Raw genomic sequence first — 17,373 nt, 5'->3', positions numbered from 1 at the left:
GGGTACTTCAGCAAGCCATAAATGGTGCAATTTATGAGGCAAGATGAAAGGCAGAAGAAAACGAGCACAGCAACATCAGGATGCGTTCATGCATGGAGCATATATAAGTAATTAATGCAAGAAATGCAAACTGCTTTGCAACATGTTTTTAACTTCATCTTTTCAAATAAACTGTCGGTACTGGAAGCTGTCAGAAGTCTCTGAAGTTATTAAAAACTACAGACTGTTTTTGTGCAAGCTATTTTATTTAGCTACAGTCAATGAATGCTGCACATGCAGGCAGTATCAAGTGAAAATACTTCATTCAGAAGTTATCACAGCTTGCACCAGAACCCCTGTGAAAGTACTGAACCATTCCCAGAGGAACCCCACCTACCCAAGAACTAGATCTGTGAATTCTGATACCTCTGAGATCATTCCCAGAACTTCCTGAGGCAGTACACAAATCTCAGGCATAAATCCCATCCACAAACACTGAACTGGAACATGAAGCTGTCAGAAGCAAAGCTGTAGTTCAAATCCTCCTAATCCAGGACACGTTAACTCCCTGATGCAAGGCAAGCTCCAACTCCGTGCCAACTACTTTACATTTAGTTTGATACAACAGGCCACAGACTGATTTTCTCACACATGGACAGCTGCACACAGGCAAAGAGACTTAACCCAGGGACACACATATCACTGGCATCCTGAATTTCAGGAAACTATCAGGTTTAACTTGTGAGAGGTCGAATTATCAACAGTTTCACAACAAACTTGCATGACATACTTGAGTTTACTTGACAAATGGGCTTAACTGTCAACTTACACAAAGGAACAAAGCATTCTCTGTAACTTCTATATTTGGTTCTTAACTGCTGTTTGGTTGTGCAGAGCACAAACTTGGGACAAGTACATATTTTATGGGTTAGAACAAGTGCTTGGTTATTGGTGCACCTTCAAAGCAATACCTAGAGCACCTGAACTCACATGAAGTGGGAGCGGTGTTGGAGTCGACTGAGTGACCGAAGCAGCTTACAGGGATCATCTCCCTGCCATGGAAGTCCTTTTATACTTGCGATGATTTGCTCATGCATGTCTCTAAAATGATTCACAGCAAAACAAAGATGGCAAACAAAGACACGTGGGCATGAAGGAGAAAACAGGAGTTAAAAAATAAGAGATCCCATCACCAAGTGTGCTCCAAACAGTAGCAGGTCAATCCCAGACTACTTTTTCCTGAACATCAATGACTGTGATGTCAAGTCAGCACTTTCTAATTTTAGTGCCTTAGAATTTAGTAACCAGTCACATTCTCTCTCATTCTACCTTTTCGTCTGAATTCTTTAGCTATCAATTCTGAGTACAGAGAGGAGAATTTAACCAAATGCAGTTTACATGCAAAGGACCTTTTTATTAAGCCAAGTAGCCCTTTCTGATAGATACAGGGCTTTTCTGTAATCAAGCAGTACATACTGGTGTATAAATTTCACTATGAAAATGATGCTGCATAAGCAGACACTCATGACATAAGCAAGGTGGAAACTAGCCATTACAGGAACATTTGAAATCTCATTACTTTTTTTTTTATTATTATTTTTTTATTTCCACTTCAAATTTATTTGTAAGTTTAGTTTTCAAAGTAAGCCTGGGATGGTCCCTAATTTATGGCAGATCCCATTATTTTAAGCATGCACCATGCCTGTGGAGCGTGGCGTCTTGGCACGGAACTTACCTTCTTTTCTCTCCAGAGAGGCACAAACCAAAAATAATAGAAGTGTAAGAGTCACTTCTGACTGTTAAATGTTATCACTACGCTGAGGCAGCAACAACCCTCTTACAGATAGTTGCTTGTTTCCCCTGGTACTGCAGCACATTTTTAGAGTATCTAGATTCTGTTTCAAAACATCGCAAGGAAACAGTTAAATTTAAATATGACCCAGATGGAATTGCATCTTTAATTCTTAGCTGCCACAAATGACAGAGACTGCACAGGATGAAGTAATTACGAAGCAGTATGAAGTAATTACTTGATGTGTATTACATTTAATGGCTTCAGTTTTATACAAAGCATGCTCAGAAAGTCAGACTGTCCAGGAATGTGCCTCCCTGGCCTTTAAGCCCAGGCCTATTTCTACTTACTTCTTGTTTTCATAAAAAGAAATGATGTCTTCAAAAGCATTTATATCGAAATCCTCTGAACAATCAAATGAGAAATCAAGCATTGAGTGGCTGCAAAAGGAACATGTATAAAACCTAAATATTCAACAGAAAGGCAAAGATGCCTATATAGAGTGATGTGTGGAGCCCACTTCTGCAGGACTTGCCCCACCTCCTAATCACATCATAACACATTGAAATAAACGAGTGCACCTACGAGTCCTCAGTAGGACAGACTGGCTGTAGCAGAACACACAGTGCTAAAAGCAACATACACAAAACACAGATGGAGAATTCAAAAAAACCCTGTAGTAAATAGGACTGAAGCTGTCTCACCAATATTTGGTACAATTGAGTCTTACACAAAGTAAGTTAGGGTACCTTTGTGATACAGTTTGGAAAGTCAAACAAAACAAGATAGAAGAAATAAAACCCAATGTTCTTGTGGAAAAATGTAGTTGCTGTTTGATATGTGAAATGGGATTCAGCAATTCAGATCATATCCTGATACAGGATACGTGTTTCTCACCGGTAAACTTTTTCTACTGGCGCATTCGATCTCTGGAGTTCTGCCAGGGGAACTCTGGGGCCTTGGCGCACCACTCCTGGTGAGAAATAATCAAGAGGTTGAAATTTGGCAAAGATGGCAGCATAACAGACAAAAAACCCCGTCAACAGTAACAGGCAATGTATCTATCCAAGGGCCTGGATTTCAAGCTAGAGAACACTTTCTCAAATGTGCCCAACCGCTACCAAGTAAACTGCAGCTGTTCTGTAAAGCTGTTCAAAATTAATCTTCAAAGTTTCATCTTGAATACTCATTTGAAACTTTAAGGCAATCTGAGAAGATCATTGAAGATCAAAAACAGTGATAAGAAAACCATGCATACTAGAACTTGTATTATCTTCCCAAGCTTTTATAATAGGACTTCAAACTTGGCCCAGACTGCTGGCAACGGTGCCGTAATTAGAGGGGAAGTTTGAATGTTCTCAGATAAAAAGTGACAACCTCCCTGCTGTGTACAAATTAAGTCATTTTCACAGGTTAGCTTTGTCTCTGGTACTAAATCAAGATTGCCTTTGAAAGGTTTTGCAGTAACTAGTTCTGCCAGCAAGCATTATCAGTTTGAGAGCGTTTGAAAGCATTTCCAGAAAGTCTTCTCACATCATACCTGCAGTCTTCTGAGCTCTCTGGCGTCCGGCTTCTGCAAAGACAGCCATGGCCTGAACAGCTGCTCGCAGAACAGCCCAGCGGAACACAGCGACGGGGTCCATCCCTATCAGCTCCCGAACGTAGGCGCTGTCACTGCTCCGCAGCAAAGCAACGATGTCTGGCCGCATGTAATCCATGTTTTTCTCTCTGAAATCCTGCAGAACAGGAACACTGAACCTGAACCTCTTTGGAAAGCAGGCGTGCAGACACCACGCAGCACTGGGCTTTGACCCAAGATATTCATCACTATTCAAAGTATTCTAAATAACTGTAACTGTAGTAAGCGTTATCTTCAAGTAATACATCCAATGAAATATTCCATTCAACCCATTCCCTGTAAACTTTCTACATCCTGACAAAGCTGTCAGGGAAGTAGGGTTTGTTTTCAGTATTTTTATTGTTATTATTACTGTGGCCATCAAGCATGTCACCTACTTTTATCTGGTATTTAACTTTCCCAGCAAAATGTCGAATAATAAAAGCAGGTTCCATTACTGGGGTTGCAACAAAAAACTTGTTCTCCTCATGCTGCTGTTTGAATTTTGCTAGTAGAGTTTGGTTGGTGGCACGTGGAAAACTAGGAAACAAAACAGAAAGGGTCAGCTCCTTTTCTTCAAATACAGTTATGTATGCTGAAGCACAAGACAACAGACTGCAGAGCATTTATTGACCTCGTGGAAAGCATTACGTTAAGATGACTAAATTTTAGTTGTTTCTTACACATTTGGTTTGAATCTTCAGTTTTGAATGGAAAAAAATCCAAACAAACAGCTCCACATGTATCCTGAATATTCTGAGGTTTGAAGTGCCCAGCAATGCTTCCACCCACTTTACCACTCAAGTTTAGTTGGTACCACAATAATTATTCACCACATTTGTCCCTTACTGTTCCAATGGCTCACAAAGATGCACTTGACTGTAATCATAATTCCATCATAAAACATAAAATGGAAGTTTCCAAATCTGCTTAAGCCAAGGTTTAATTTTTATTATCAATTTATATCACTAGAATATTAGACTCATCAGAAACAAATAACTGTAGGTCATAATCATGACACTTGGCTTCCCACATCATTCAGGTGTTTGTTTCCCTGTTTGTTTGCTTTCAAGTTATATTTCTGTTCCCTTCCACATTTTTTATTTCCCAGAGACTTTTGTTGCTTACTTGCTTTCTTCATCCAACAGATAGAAGAGACCAGTGGGCTTCTTGCTGATCAAGTGAATGCAGGCCACATTATCAGTATAGTCAATATCGTGCCACGTGATCCCTTCGCTCTTATATTCCTCCTGTGCAGTTCAAGAGAATTCCCTCATCAGTACAGTGTACCTTTAATGTACCATGACCTAAGTGCTTAAAAGACATTCTTGAACAGCTATGGCAAACTGACTTCATTAGTTCAGGCAGCAGAAACAGAATAAGGAAAAATTTAAGAACAGAACAGCAGGCATGTTTGTTCAGATGAAAGGTCTACCTAGGGAAATCACTCAGCACGGGTATTTAAAAACCACAACAGTACAAGAATGTTCCTTGTCCTGCTATGCCTTTCCAGGGGTCAGCAGTCCACAAAGTTGGAGTCAGACATTACAACTACAGCACTACATTTAAAACCCTGGATAGAGATACTGGAGGAATTTAATTTTTTCCCCATAGTTTTTGTATTATAAAAAGTGACAAGTATTTAACATGATGATGATCCAGAACCTCAAAATAGCACTGTCACATGAAGTCATGCAAGCTACAAAACAGGCAGTGACACCTCATACAGTATCAACAGCAGAACCTCCCTGTTGCTCTCATTGCTTTTACAAGAAAATGTGAAGCACTTCTGCGGAAACGATAATGCACCAAATGCTTTACAGAACAAAATTCCCATCGAAATAGGGAAGCAAAATATCAGCTTTTCTTACTGCTGTAAAAGACTGCGGAAGTGAGCTGAACAAGCTACTAGTGCAAAGAACATAACCAACAGAAAATTGACTGAAATAAGTTCTACATTTAACAAAAGACAAAGAGCAACCCTCTTGCTGCTCTATGAGCACGATGTAAATAGGTTATTTTTAAGTAGGTAGAATTAAAACTAATAACAGACTGCTCAGTGTGTATGTCACATTGCAGAACTGAAATTCAACTTGCCATAAACAATAAAGCCTTTCTTAAAAGATATAGAGACCCCTCTGCCCACCCCCTCCCAAGGGCCCTGTGCTGTAAGAGATACAGGAAATGGGGCATTCAAGAACTGAACTCATTTGGAGAAACAGTATTAGAAAAAGAAAACAATGCAACTATTTACTCTAGTTGGCCTGCATAGAGACTTCTGTCATAAGATATAAAACAGAGATCTCAACGCTACGCTTACATATGAAGTCTGTATGCTTGGTAATTTTCTTTTCCTTAAAATGCTTGTTTGAAGTTATCTACATATTGTTGAAAAAATACCACATATTACAGAATGACTTCGTTCTTCCAGCAGAGCAACCAGAGAATTATGATTTGGCACAAACCAGAAAAAGTGCAAAGCTAAAGCAAAAAAACCACCAGCTCTCAGTCTAGAAATGCAATCTGAAAGCTCTTTCAGTACTCAAAGCCCTCTGTAAGAAAGAGTTACTGAAACAACAACTTGTTTGTAATCGGGTTTCTTACCTGTTCCAATTTGAAAATATGCTGATTAAAGTAATACTGAAGCTGCTCATTTGCATAATTTATGCAGAACTGCTCAAAACTGTTGGTTTCAAAGTCTTCAAACCCAAAAATATCAAGTACACCAATGGACAAACACTGCAGGAAGAACAAGTGGAAATCTAGTTAAGCAATCGGTCAGAGTGCTGAACCCCCAACAGCAAGCCAACACAAAAGATGAAGTGTACACTGATAACTTCTGAATAATCGTTAAGAGATTTTGATTATTTAGCAGCTATGTCTATGGTGAAAACAGAAAAGCAAACCTCACCAAGAAAATCACTAGGGACTGCAGAAGACTCCAGGCTTATCCCAGATACTGAACACGTCATTTATAGTACTCTCTGATCTCTGTAAATACACAGCTGTCTACTGCTTTTGTGAGAAACTTACTGTAACAGATTCCTCCATGTCCTTCTTATTAAGGAGAGCATGATTAATTCGCAGAACAATCCAGTCAAACAGGGCACTGTACAAGGACTTTGCCATTGAATCACGAGCTGTTATGGCCTGAAGACGAAACAAAGTTCACCATTTTGTTTCAAAAAAAGTGTTTCTATCGCAGACCTGGTTTGTTACTCATGTTCTTAACAACCCTCACTAAACATAAAAGTTTACTACGTTAGGGGTTTCTGGTTTTTTTTGTAGCCAAGAAGAACTAAGCTTCATTTAATTAAAATAATTATATTAGTATTGTTTTACTCACCTCACTGAGACTATATGGCAAAATAAGCTTATCATTAGCAGTCACTGTTTTTCTTTTTGTCAGCACTTCCACTAGAATTTCACGTTTGACCTTCAAAGCAAACAAGACCAAAAGTTACTGCCATCCTCCAACTCGCCAGTGATAGCGACAGTGGAGATTATTTCCTCAGAGAAGCCAAGCAGTTTAAAAACAGATACAAGTTTTACATCAGTGTGTTGATGTTGAAAACATCAACAGCTTTACAAGTTTTTCAATTCCTCTACATTATTCTCAGCTTGGATTCATTGAGATTTCAGCCCCCCATGGTGGCAAAACACACATCTCCAGTAAATTTATTCCTGCTCAGCTCTGATTAGCAAGTCAAACAGATTCTACCTCCACGCTACAGGCTACATTGCATCTCTAATCCCAATAATTCCACCACTTTCATTCTTTCCACCTCCCATAAAATGAACATAATGGAAGCATCATAAAACACAGAGACACAGCATGCTGAGCCACAACATATCCAAGCAAAATGCCGAGATAAAGCACAACAAACAGGTGTTCCAAACATTAGAGCTGGAAAGTAATACTCTACTTTTAAAAGCTGAGAAAGAATGTCCAGCACTTCAGGAGGTCCTACTTCCAATCCTTCATCACGGCCTGTAGCTTTCTTCTTGTACGTCACGTTGCCCAAATAAAGAATAGCTGAGAGCACTGAAAAAATCCTAAGGAAGAAAAATTCACCTTATAAGAACTTTTCTTACGAGTGAAAGTTCATTATAGCAGATTAACAGACCCAACTCAGTTGCAAGAATTTGTCCAAAAGCACTCACAAATATTCAGCTCTCCTTGATTCCTGCTTAATTGTATGTGCTCCCAACACACACGTTTTACCACAATGCAAACATTAACATGATGTCAATAACAAAGGCTGACAAGTTCCACTTACTGTTTTTTTGTTGCTGAAAGAAAGCCAACCATCTCCATTGCTTGTTTCAATCTTTCGAAGTCATGCCGGAGATCTTCCCCATCTTCAATTTTCAAGTTACACTGTGGAAAAAAGCCCCTTACTTAAATGCAAAGCAGCCCAAACATCACAGGAATACACTTACAGTCTGCTTTCTTTGATCTTTAGCACAACATGAGAAAGAGACAACAATTATCAACGCATTTGTAAACCCTTGTACAGATTACCTGATTGAGGTAGGAATAATCTTCAGGTTGTTTAAGGTGAAATTCTTTACGCTCTTCTTCATTGACTCCAAGTAGCAAATAATAAAAGACATGGTAGTTCCTACACATAAAGAGAGTCAAATACATTTCTCTGTCATGAAAATGTATTGATTTTTCTTTTATTCCATGCTTTAAAATGCACTTAAACTCTCATTATGAGCATACTAACTGAATTAATCTCTTACCTTTCATCTTTTTCTTGAGAAACAAGCCGAGATTTTTCAAGCAGGTATTTTTCAACAACAGCCCTAAAGAGTCCAAAGACAGGAAAAAAGAATGAGGGGGAGAATAAAAAAATAAATGAAAAAAAAGACAACTTCATAAACATCAGAGAGCAGCTGCCAGGAGTTCAAATAATGAGCTCTGCACCAGTATACATAACTTTGGTTAATAGCATCTGAAAACCTGTTCCACAGTGGCAAGCCAGAGAATAAGTCAGTTTTGGATACACCACAGTCTCCAAATTCCTAGAAGCACACAGATTGATGCCAGCTGAATCTCAGACTGTACTTACCCTCGGACAACGCCATTCTCTAAGTAATTGACTTGAATGAACTTTCCAAAACGACTGGAGTTATTGTTATGTGCTGTTTTTGCATTTCCAAACGCCTGCAATAAAGCAAAGTGAGGTAATTTTCAATTAAATGAAATAGGCAAAGACACAGCATTACTAACTCCTAATTCATTGCTCAGCCTCATGTTAGCTGGCAATACACAAAATGTTATGGGAACAGCAGCATAAGGATACCAGAAAGTGAGCTGGAGGAAGCATTCCCTGCTCCTCACAGATCTGGACACATTTATTACTTGCCCTGTGAGATATCATTTGGGAATCTGACAAAGGAGAATAACGAAGTTGCTACTTTCAAGAGTACAGGAAAGGTAAGCACAGAGTTCAAACCCACCTCAGTCCCTGACAGTCACGAACTCACAGAAGGCAGTGCAATTGCCACTCTTCCACAGAAAAGCCACAAGCTGTACCTCGTTCCCTAAAGCACTGCTCCTACACAAAATTTCCTCAATGAATACAACTTCCCTGTTAGTGAGAGCAGAACAGAACATCCCACTGACAAAGTTCATCTGTTCGTGTTCAGAGCAGTGTATTCAAAAACAGGCAAACAAAAACTGGCTTACAGAACCATGCCATACCCAAGGGCCCATTACCTCTGCTATGCAACACTGAAGAACACAGCTTCATCACGAGGCATGAGGAAAACATGGCACAAATTCTAACCAGTGTGCCTATGCTTCTCTAACACTTCAGCCCTCTGATATTTGCTAGCATATCCATAACACAAACTATCCTCTGCATGAGCCACACATACAAAGCACAAAGATGAGCTATTATATCTAAAGGCCCAGCAGAATTAACACTGGGAAAATATCCTTAATGTCATCAACTCAGCTATGTGACTTTAGGTTAACAGAAACTTGTCCCCTCTTAATATGCAGAAGGTAGTCCAGAAGATGAAGAAGAAATCAAATGTAGAAAAACACATCACTCAGCGTGGAATATTTCCAGCATTCCTTCCACAGATATTTCCTCTTAAAGCTCCAAGTAATGAAAGCCTCCATTAGGAAATCCGTTCCTCCTAATATAGAACACGAGTGGAATGACTTCACAAAAATGTCCCTCTTCCTGCACAGACTCACATCCGCAGAGCGATGGACATGTGAGCACCGCACACTGCAGAGCTCTGCTGTTGGCATACAGCTACCAGCGATGCTGTACCTGCCCACGGAGCGCTGCTCTCATGACAGCCAAGTTGGTGCATTGAAACTCTTTGCATATCCTCCCCCTCTCTCTATTTTTCTTTTAAAACCTGATCAAATGAACACAAAAACTACCTTAGCAGGTTGGAGCTGCACTGCAGTACAATACCAGCATCACTGCTTCTGAAACAGACTCCCAAAGATCTCTTACAGTTGTACTGCCAGCTGATTACTGTCCCCAACAGGCTGATTACAGACTCACAGCAACAAGTGAAAAACTTCTCATAAGCAAAGAGAACTAGCACAGTTCTTTGGACAACTATTACACCTAAAAGCTACACCAGCTATTCCTGTGCAGGGTGAGAATGGACTCTGCTGTAATGCTAGAGAAGTCAGTGGGTTCTGAAGAGAGAGGATTTCTGTCCAGCAATGCTCACAGACCATGCTGGACTTGCTGTAACGCAAACAGTGTCCCACTCAGATGTGTCAAAGAAATCACTGAGCAGAGTCACCAATAAGCTTTGGTAAATGCTAACCAACAACTTCACTTACAGATTTCTTGCTGTTCCTCCTTTCAGAGCACACGACGCAGAAGCTGCACATTAATGTATGGACAAAATCCTGGTCAGCTCCTTACAGTTACTGAACAGCATCTGACCAAAAGTGGAAGTCCAGTAACAGCAGCACAGTAGCTGCTGGCTTTGTACGCCGTCCCACCAGGCTCAGCTCTGCTCTCAGCACATCACCCAGCTTCTCTTTTATTAAGAAATCCCTCACTTTGCCAAGCTGCAGAAGTGAATTTGCAAATTTATTTCACAAGAACATCTTTTGAAAAGGTTCTCCAGCTTAAGCACTGGATAACCTGGATAACCACCACTTTACCAGTAATACTGCATAACCAATGCCTGGATTAGCTCTGTCTACAGAAATATATTTTAGTATTAAATATTTTGGCATTATAGAGTTAAGAAATCCCATAACCCCAGTGGCTTTCTGAAAAACTTCTCTTAGTGATTACTCACACAAGCAACGAATACAGCTTAAAACTAAAGGCTCTTATGATCTCACACGTCTGGTATGCGGTCAAAGCATATAGCGAATTCTTAAAAGCTGATCTAATATCATCAGTTTTTAGGAAAGTTTTCATCTTCTGAATGGTTTTCTCATAAAGGCCTTTAACATTCCCAGCTTTATAAGGAACACGCCAAGACTCTGTGGAGGAGGTCCTTTTTTTCTTTAACTCCAGACCTAAACTCCAATCACCGCTACCACATTCTCCTACGTACTTTGCTGAGTTTGTTACATAAAAATGGACATTACTAAAATTAGGAAAGCCCAAAAATTTAACATCAAATATTTCAGTATTTGGCAGTTTAGATCTTTAATCTAAGAGAGCCTTGTCACAGAGAAAATAGATTACAAGTAAGAATTAAGCTCTCATTATCTGGCTACCAGTCACAGAAAGCACGTTTCAGGGATGTTTCCAGCCAGGTGCTCTGTACAGAGCTCAAACTCAACCCCTGGTTTACCTCCAGAGAGGCCCCTATGTCTTTACAAAGCAAATTCAGAAGATGGGAATGGACAAGATGCAATTTTAGTTAAAGCAATCATTTGTTTAACCAAAGCTATTTACTGTTCTCCCCTGAGAATCCACGAGGAGACATATAAAAATGAAAAACCAAAACTAAACCACGCCAACACAAAATGCTAGCTATATAAAAAGAGGTGAGTGCAAATAGCAGGCCAAGGCCAGCAGGAATCCGAGCGGGGATGCACTATTCCAGGAATCAGGAAGTCATCCAGCCCATCCTTTCACCTCCAAACGCAGGAGGCACGAACTGCAACCTGCTATTCTGAACTCCTGCAACGACAGCTTTTTCAGCATTCAGAAAAAAGACAAATTCTCTTTTTTGTTGCTATAAAAAGAACCCCCCAAACACATGCATGTTCCTCCACCTCAGGAACAGAACTGAAAGCCTTATTTAATTCTTTCATAAGAATTGCCAAAATCTGAAAAAGCTATCAGTTTCTATGTAAGCTGCCCCAGCCCCTGGCAGAACCACCCCTGCACAGGCCACCCTAACATAGCAGATGAGACGGATGAATCAAACTGCGCAGCCTGGAAGAGGAAACGACTCCTTCAGAGTTGAACTCAGCCTTGCAGTAATGGTCTTATGCCACAAAGTACCCACTCATCAGCATGGAAGTTACAGTGTTCAGTTTGCAACCCTGCAAGCTGTACGAACTGCTGGGGAAGCTGGGACCATCCCCATCAGACAGCTTGTAAAGGAAGAGGTGATGTTTCCCAAGAGATGCGTGCAGCAGGGCCAAGTATGCAGCACATTCTCCAGGAACAGCCTCGTAACATTCAACCCAATGGGAAAAGGAAGTTCATTCCTCCTCCGATTATGATTCTTAAAACAAACACATGCAGAAAACAACTACTTTCCCTTAAATAGAATCGCCTACACCCACTAAATATATACGCAGACTTCCATGGCAAATACAAACGAAAAGCAGAACTGAAGCAGCACAGAGCTGAAGCCCATCTCATACCAGAGCCACACGCACAGTGGGACAGTAATAAAGAACACAGAGCTGGGAGCAAAATTTAAGCTGTTTTCCACAGAATGGTAGAACACAACATGTAACAAACTTTTCAGTATACTGGATGAGCTCTAGGAAATCCCCCCAGTAACACTGACTGCTCTGTTAAGTAATTAATTTGTGTTTGAAACTGTATTCTTTAGCCAACCACTTAATGAATCCTTCTTTTGGGTCTCTTCATTTTATTTGAGTCTTAATTCTTTCCAAGAAACGGTTCAGTGACGTTCAGAAATCCTCAAGAACACATCCAAATGGAAGTAGATGATGCTTTTCAAAATAATACATCAAAAAGTTACAACAACTGCAGTTTTCCCCTCTGTCCAAATTCTTGGTGTGCTACAAAAATAACTTCTGAACTAAACCCAAGACACTAACAGTTACAATCTGACAATACACTGCAAAGGAGAGGAGCCTGGCTGCCAGAGAGGAAGCTCTGCCTCCTTCTTACTATGTCCCTCACCACAGTATCCCATCCCCACACTTAATTTTCTGCTGCTTTACTAATTTAGTTACCTTGAAGAATCTGATAAGTGCTAGAGCCAGTACAAACAAAGCCTGGAGAAGGAGGAAATCTGACTTCCCACCATTCAACAGCAGCTCACATCTGTCAGGTCACATCAGGTCCTCGTGCCTTACATCACTCATACCAGAGCTACATTTGATTTTCAGAGATGGATAGTTTGCATAAAAAGAACCTCAGACTGTGCACTCTGTATCTGAAACACACGGTTTCTGACATTTTTCCCTGTAATACAGATTTCATGTAAACTTCCTTAGTACATGTGGAAAGGTTTAACTACCTTGCTTAGATTCCATATGCAAGCAATGGTTTGATTCAGTACCCCACACTGGTGCCCACGTTGAGCAAGAAGCACCTGAAGATGAGAACAGTCCGTGACCAGCTTTCCTTCCATTTCTGCACGTGGCAGCAATTGTTTGCATCTTGTTTACTTACCCTGCCTCAGTTTCACGTATTTAATTTCCCATAAGGTTGGGAAGGTAATATTAAGCAACATTCCAGGCCATCTTCCCTTTCACTGTACAACTGGAACTCCATTTTTCAAAGTCTAGACATCACACACAAGGAGCCAGAATATTAGCCAGAGTTTAGCTTCAAAATAATTACAGCTTTGGACAGAAATCAGTTAAACCCCACAGGAGCAGGATTTGGTCTGAAATACATTTCCAAGTTCATTAAATAAATGAGGATCCAATTTCAAATCCACGTCTAAGCTAAGTTACATCGCTCACCTCTCCTGTGACAGTTTGGCCTTCACTCCCTGAACTTTGGGAAAAGGTCAACCCATAAACAGACACTTTTTACCTAGCTGTCAGAAAAAAAAACTGAGAAGAGGAAGTTCTGACACAAAATGCAACCTGGTTTTACGTTGGTAAATTTAAGGAGGCAGATTTCAGTGTAGAGGATATTACAAATGTGGACACTCTGTTCATGAGGACTCAAAATATATCACTGAAATATTTCAGGTACGCTACAAAACTGATCATGCAAAAATTCCCCTGAAACACCCATTTAAGAAAATTTCCCTTGTACAAGTTCAGTTCCCCTAAGTAAAAACCCAAATGAGTCACCCAAATGATTTAAAAGTGACCAAGGATAATACAAAGTTTTCACAGCAGTTTAACTTCCCCAAAGCAAAGCAAGCTTCTGTCTGTTCCTCCTTGAAATCAAGATTTCCCTCAAGTTTTATTTATTTTTAAAATTCCTCTTCTAATCTAGAATTGCACGAGAACGTCCATCCTGAGAAATCTGGAAGCGTCACCATCCTCTCAACGTGCTCTGCGGCCTGGTTGGAGTTACTTCTCTAAAAGAAAAAAAGTAGAATTGTTTGACTTACTTCTCCAGGATCTAAACCTACTGCAGATTTTTGACACGCACTGCACTTATGTCAGAGATCCTTCTCCTTTTGCAGTATTTGGAAGAACAGTTTTCCACTGATTAGCTAGTGCCTAACAAATACCCTCAAAGATGAGTGACAATTCTGTCTGAGAGCTTCACAGCAATCGGACATTTCAGACAATATGTAACACAACAGCAGGGTTAGAATCTATCTGCCCAATTGGAAGCTAACTGTTGTTCAAATTGTCATCATACTTCTCGCCAGAGTGTTTTCCTCAAGAAATGCATGACTAGATCTTCAGCAGAAGCTGCAGTACTCGCAGTAACCAAACTTACTGTGGAAAAATCACAGACATCTTCTCATGAAAATTCCCAGGCTTAAAAATATTTACCTGTGACTGTGCAAAGTTATCAGTTTTAATAGGAATCTAAGGACAGGCACTTCTCATCCAATGGACAAAACGGCACACAGCACGCGCGCTGCGATGCAGTTTCAGACAGCTGTGTCCTGTCCCACACACCGGTGTCTCAAACAGTTAACGGCACCAAATGCAGACAGATCAGCTGATCAAACAGAGCTTTCCACAGTGACCCCTTCCTGTTTTTCTGTTTAGAACTGCAAACTTGAACTCCAGAAGCCAGCAAACCTCAACCTTACTTCTGCTTTCAAGAAGCAGAAAGCAAGGCAAAAAAACCAACAGAAAAACCCTGCTCTACGTGCCTCATTCCCCACCAAAAGCCTTCAAATGATATTTATAAATGAGGTAACTTAAAAGTATTCATAGCTTTTATCTAAAAGTTAAAAAAAAAATCCTTTAAGGAAAGTGCTGTTACATTTGAAAAGATCTAAAGCTAAAAACTGTAACAAACAGTTCGATCTTCTTGATGTTGAAGATTTTAATCAGAGCTTTCAGCTTTTCCTTTCAGAGGGGAGAACTAAAAGGAGACCAAAATCTACAGGACGAGTTGAAGTTCACCCTACCCCAAAGCACAGCTCGTGCACCCCTCACCTCGTATAGGTACTTTTGGTTTCTACTGGAAACACTGTAGGAACTAAACGCCAAAAATGACTCTCACTTTCTCCCTAGCCAGCAGTGTTACTTTTTTCAAAGCAAACATCTTTAGAAAGGAAATCATTCCCTCAATAAGTGAGTCCAGGAGAATGCTGCAGGACACAAAGGTACACTAAGCTGTGGAGCAGTCTTTCTATGAAAAGGTTTACTTACTATTTCAGATTGATTCAGCTGCCATCAAAACTAGGATGGGAGACAACAAGTAACCTCTGTCCTGGAATGTGAGTGTTTACTGGCGGAAAGTTAAGTCAAATATAAATTAAAAGCAACAGGAAGTCAACTGCACAGCAGGACGTTTTAAGGAAAATCAATTAGAAGCAGTCTAGCGACAGGGCCAAACACCAATGCAACCCAGAGATATTTAGAGCCCAGGCCAAGTAGGTGACTCTCAAAGGTAGCATTCAACAGCCATTATTTGAAGGTTTCAGAAAACAATTTTGACAGAAGGCAGTTTTAGTATCAGTTTACCTCCAGAACTGGTCCAGCTCCTAGAATAGTTCTCTCCACACCACTTGCGTACCCTTTCTGGCTCAGTGCTGTGAGGCAGTGAATTAAGAAGTTTGTGCTTTGTGTTTTTCCAGAGCCACTTTCACCTGATATAACTATGCACTGATTAACATGCTTTTTAAGCATTGTGTGATAAGCCACATCAGCAATGGCAAAAATATGAGGCTCCAACTTCCCGAGTTGATGATTCTCATACAACTTGACATACTTAGGATTATAAATGGGCAAGAACTTGAAGGGGTTAATTGCAATCAGAATACTTCCTGCGTAAGTATAAATTTTGTGTTTTAGAAAGCGGCATTTGAGATTCTCTAGAAGTGTTTTCTCTGTTAAGTTGGGAATATTGCACAAGTCATCAAAGTCCTCCTGCTGCCATGGAAGAAAACCTCTTTCAACCAACCGTCGAGCATCCGTCTCCTTGGATAGCAGTTGCATCTGGGCATATTTGATGGTCCCATCAGTGTTTCTTTCTTGCAAAAGAAAGTAGTATCCATCCTTTTGAGGATGCTCATCCTGAGCACGACGAGGCCAAAGTAAAACCCTATGAACAGGAGAATCATTTGTATCAAGTACCCATTCTTCACCACCTGTTTCTTTCACCTCCACAAGCACATAATTTTTTGAGACGTCCAAGTTTAAGATATTAACCACATCCTTGATGACATCTGAAGACGTGGTGTCCTTAGTTGCTGTCACTTTGCAGCAGGGAGCACTTTCTGTTGAGAGCTGGGGGTAAACATGAAGATTATAGGCAGCTTTTGTCTGGCAAACTGCGCTGTCCGCATCTTTTAAACTCATTCTGCCCCAAAATGGGCTTCAGTCTTCTGCTCTTGTTTAAGATGCAGTGCCCATCATCTAGGAAAATAAGATTGAACAAAATTTAAAAAACAGAAGAAAAACAAGTCAGGTTTTAAAAAACGTGCAAGACATATTAAGGCATTATTTTCCAGAAGATGAAGGTAAGTTACTAGATAGGCAAATTCTTAACTAGCGAACACTGTGAACATTAGTGCTTATTTCAGTCTGTTTAGCCTATCCTATGCTGTGGATAACTACAACACTTCTTCTGTTCCCATGTCCTCCCCTCCTTTCCATTATGGCCACAGAGCAAACTGAACTGGGACAGACATCTGCACGAGGACTTCCTTGTTTCCACAGGTTAGTTTTAACTCAGAGGACTGCCCTGACCTGGTTCTCTGCACAGCTACACAAACATTTATTCATCCTCCCACACAAACTCCTTCAGAGCTTCATAAGCAGCTTGAGGTAGAAACAGGGTTTGATCATTTCTTAAATCAGCACTACCATGAAATCTGGCAGAGGAGCCGTGCACGGATGCAAGGAGGGGGACAGTTCTGACACTGCTGCTCACATCTTTTCTCATTTCTCTGACCTCTCTTCATGAACCCTACAAGACAGAAAGGAACTTTACTCTGCTCAGCTTTAGGAAACTGAGCCTGTAACTGAACAGTGCAAACGCTGCTGTGATCTCCTAACCCTGCTCACTGCGGTGACTTCTAGAAAACGCATAACTTACCCAGAAAAGAGCCTGCTAATTTCACTCGAGTCAACCACATCCTTGCTGCAGAAAGGTTTGAGCTTGCCTTTTATCTCCTATTTTAGTCAACACCATACAATTAATCTTATCGCAGTGACATTTCA

General features: G+C 40.4%; 1 protein-coding gene across 13 annotated transcripts in view; it reads right to left on the bottom strand.

Annotated features, from left to right (window-relative positions):
- Positions 1-17,373, bottom strand: part of MYO9B (myosin IXB) — a 40,494-nt gene that overhangs the window by 14,643 nt on the left and 8,478 nt on the right. For 8 of the 13 annotated variants that reach the window (XM_048927298.1, XM_048927297.1, XM_048927304.1 and 5 more), the window contains exons 2-16: positions 15,673-16,566; positions 8,468-8,562; positions 8,139-8,201; positions 7,915-8,014; positions 7,670-7,770; positions 7,316-7,445; positions 6,736-6,825; positions 6,423-6,539; positions 5,994-6,128; positions 4,518-4,639; positions 3,788-3,929; positions 3,312-3,507; positions 2,669-2,744; positions 2,122-2,211; positions 970-1,080 (exon numbers count right to left, since the gene is read on the bottom strand). In XM_048927298.1, coding sequence (XP_048783255.1) covers positions 970-1,080; positions 2,122-2,211; positions 2,669-2,744; positions 3,312-3,507; positions 3,788-3,929; positions 4,518-4,639; positions 5,994-6,128; positions 6,423-6,539; positions 6,736-6,825; positions 7,316-7,445; positions 7,670-7,770; positions 7,915-8,014; positions 8,139-8,201; positions 8,468-8,562; positions 15,673-16,509 — 2,405 coding nt within the window. In that variant the 5' untranslated portion in view covers positions 16,510-16,566. Of the gene's footprint in view, positions 1-969; positions 1,081-2,121; positions 2,212-2,668; positions 2,745-3,311; positions 3,508-3,787; positions 3,930-4,517; positions 4,640-5,993; positions 6,129-6,422; positions 6,540-6,735; positions 6,826-7,315; positions 7,446-7,669; positions 7,771-7,914; positions 8,015-8,138; positions 8,202-8,467; positions 8,563-10,218; positions 10,456-15,672; positions 16,567-17,373 lie in introns of those variants that run through there. The other 5 variants (XM_048927305.1, XM_048927307.1, XM_048927310.1 and 2 more) reach the window with 4 other exon arrangements.

Source organism: Lagopus muta, chromosome 26 (assembly GCF_023343835.1).
Source record: "Lagopus muta isolate bLagMut1 chromosome 26, bLagMut1 primary, whole genome shotgun sequence".
In the NCBI taxonomy this organism is placed as follows: Eukaryota; Metazoa; Chordata; class Aves; order Galliformes; family Phasianidae; genus Lagopus; species Lagopus muta.
This window is presented reverse-complemented; position numbering and strand designations above follow the sequence as displayed.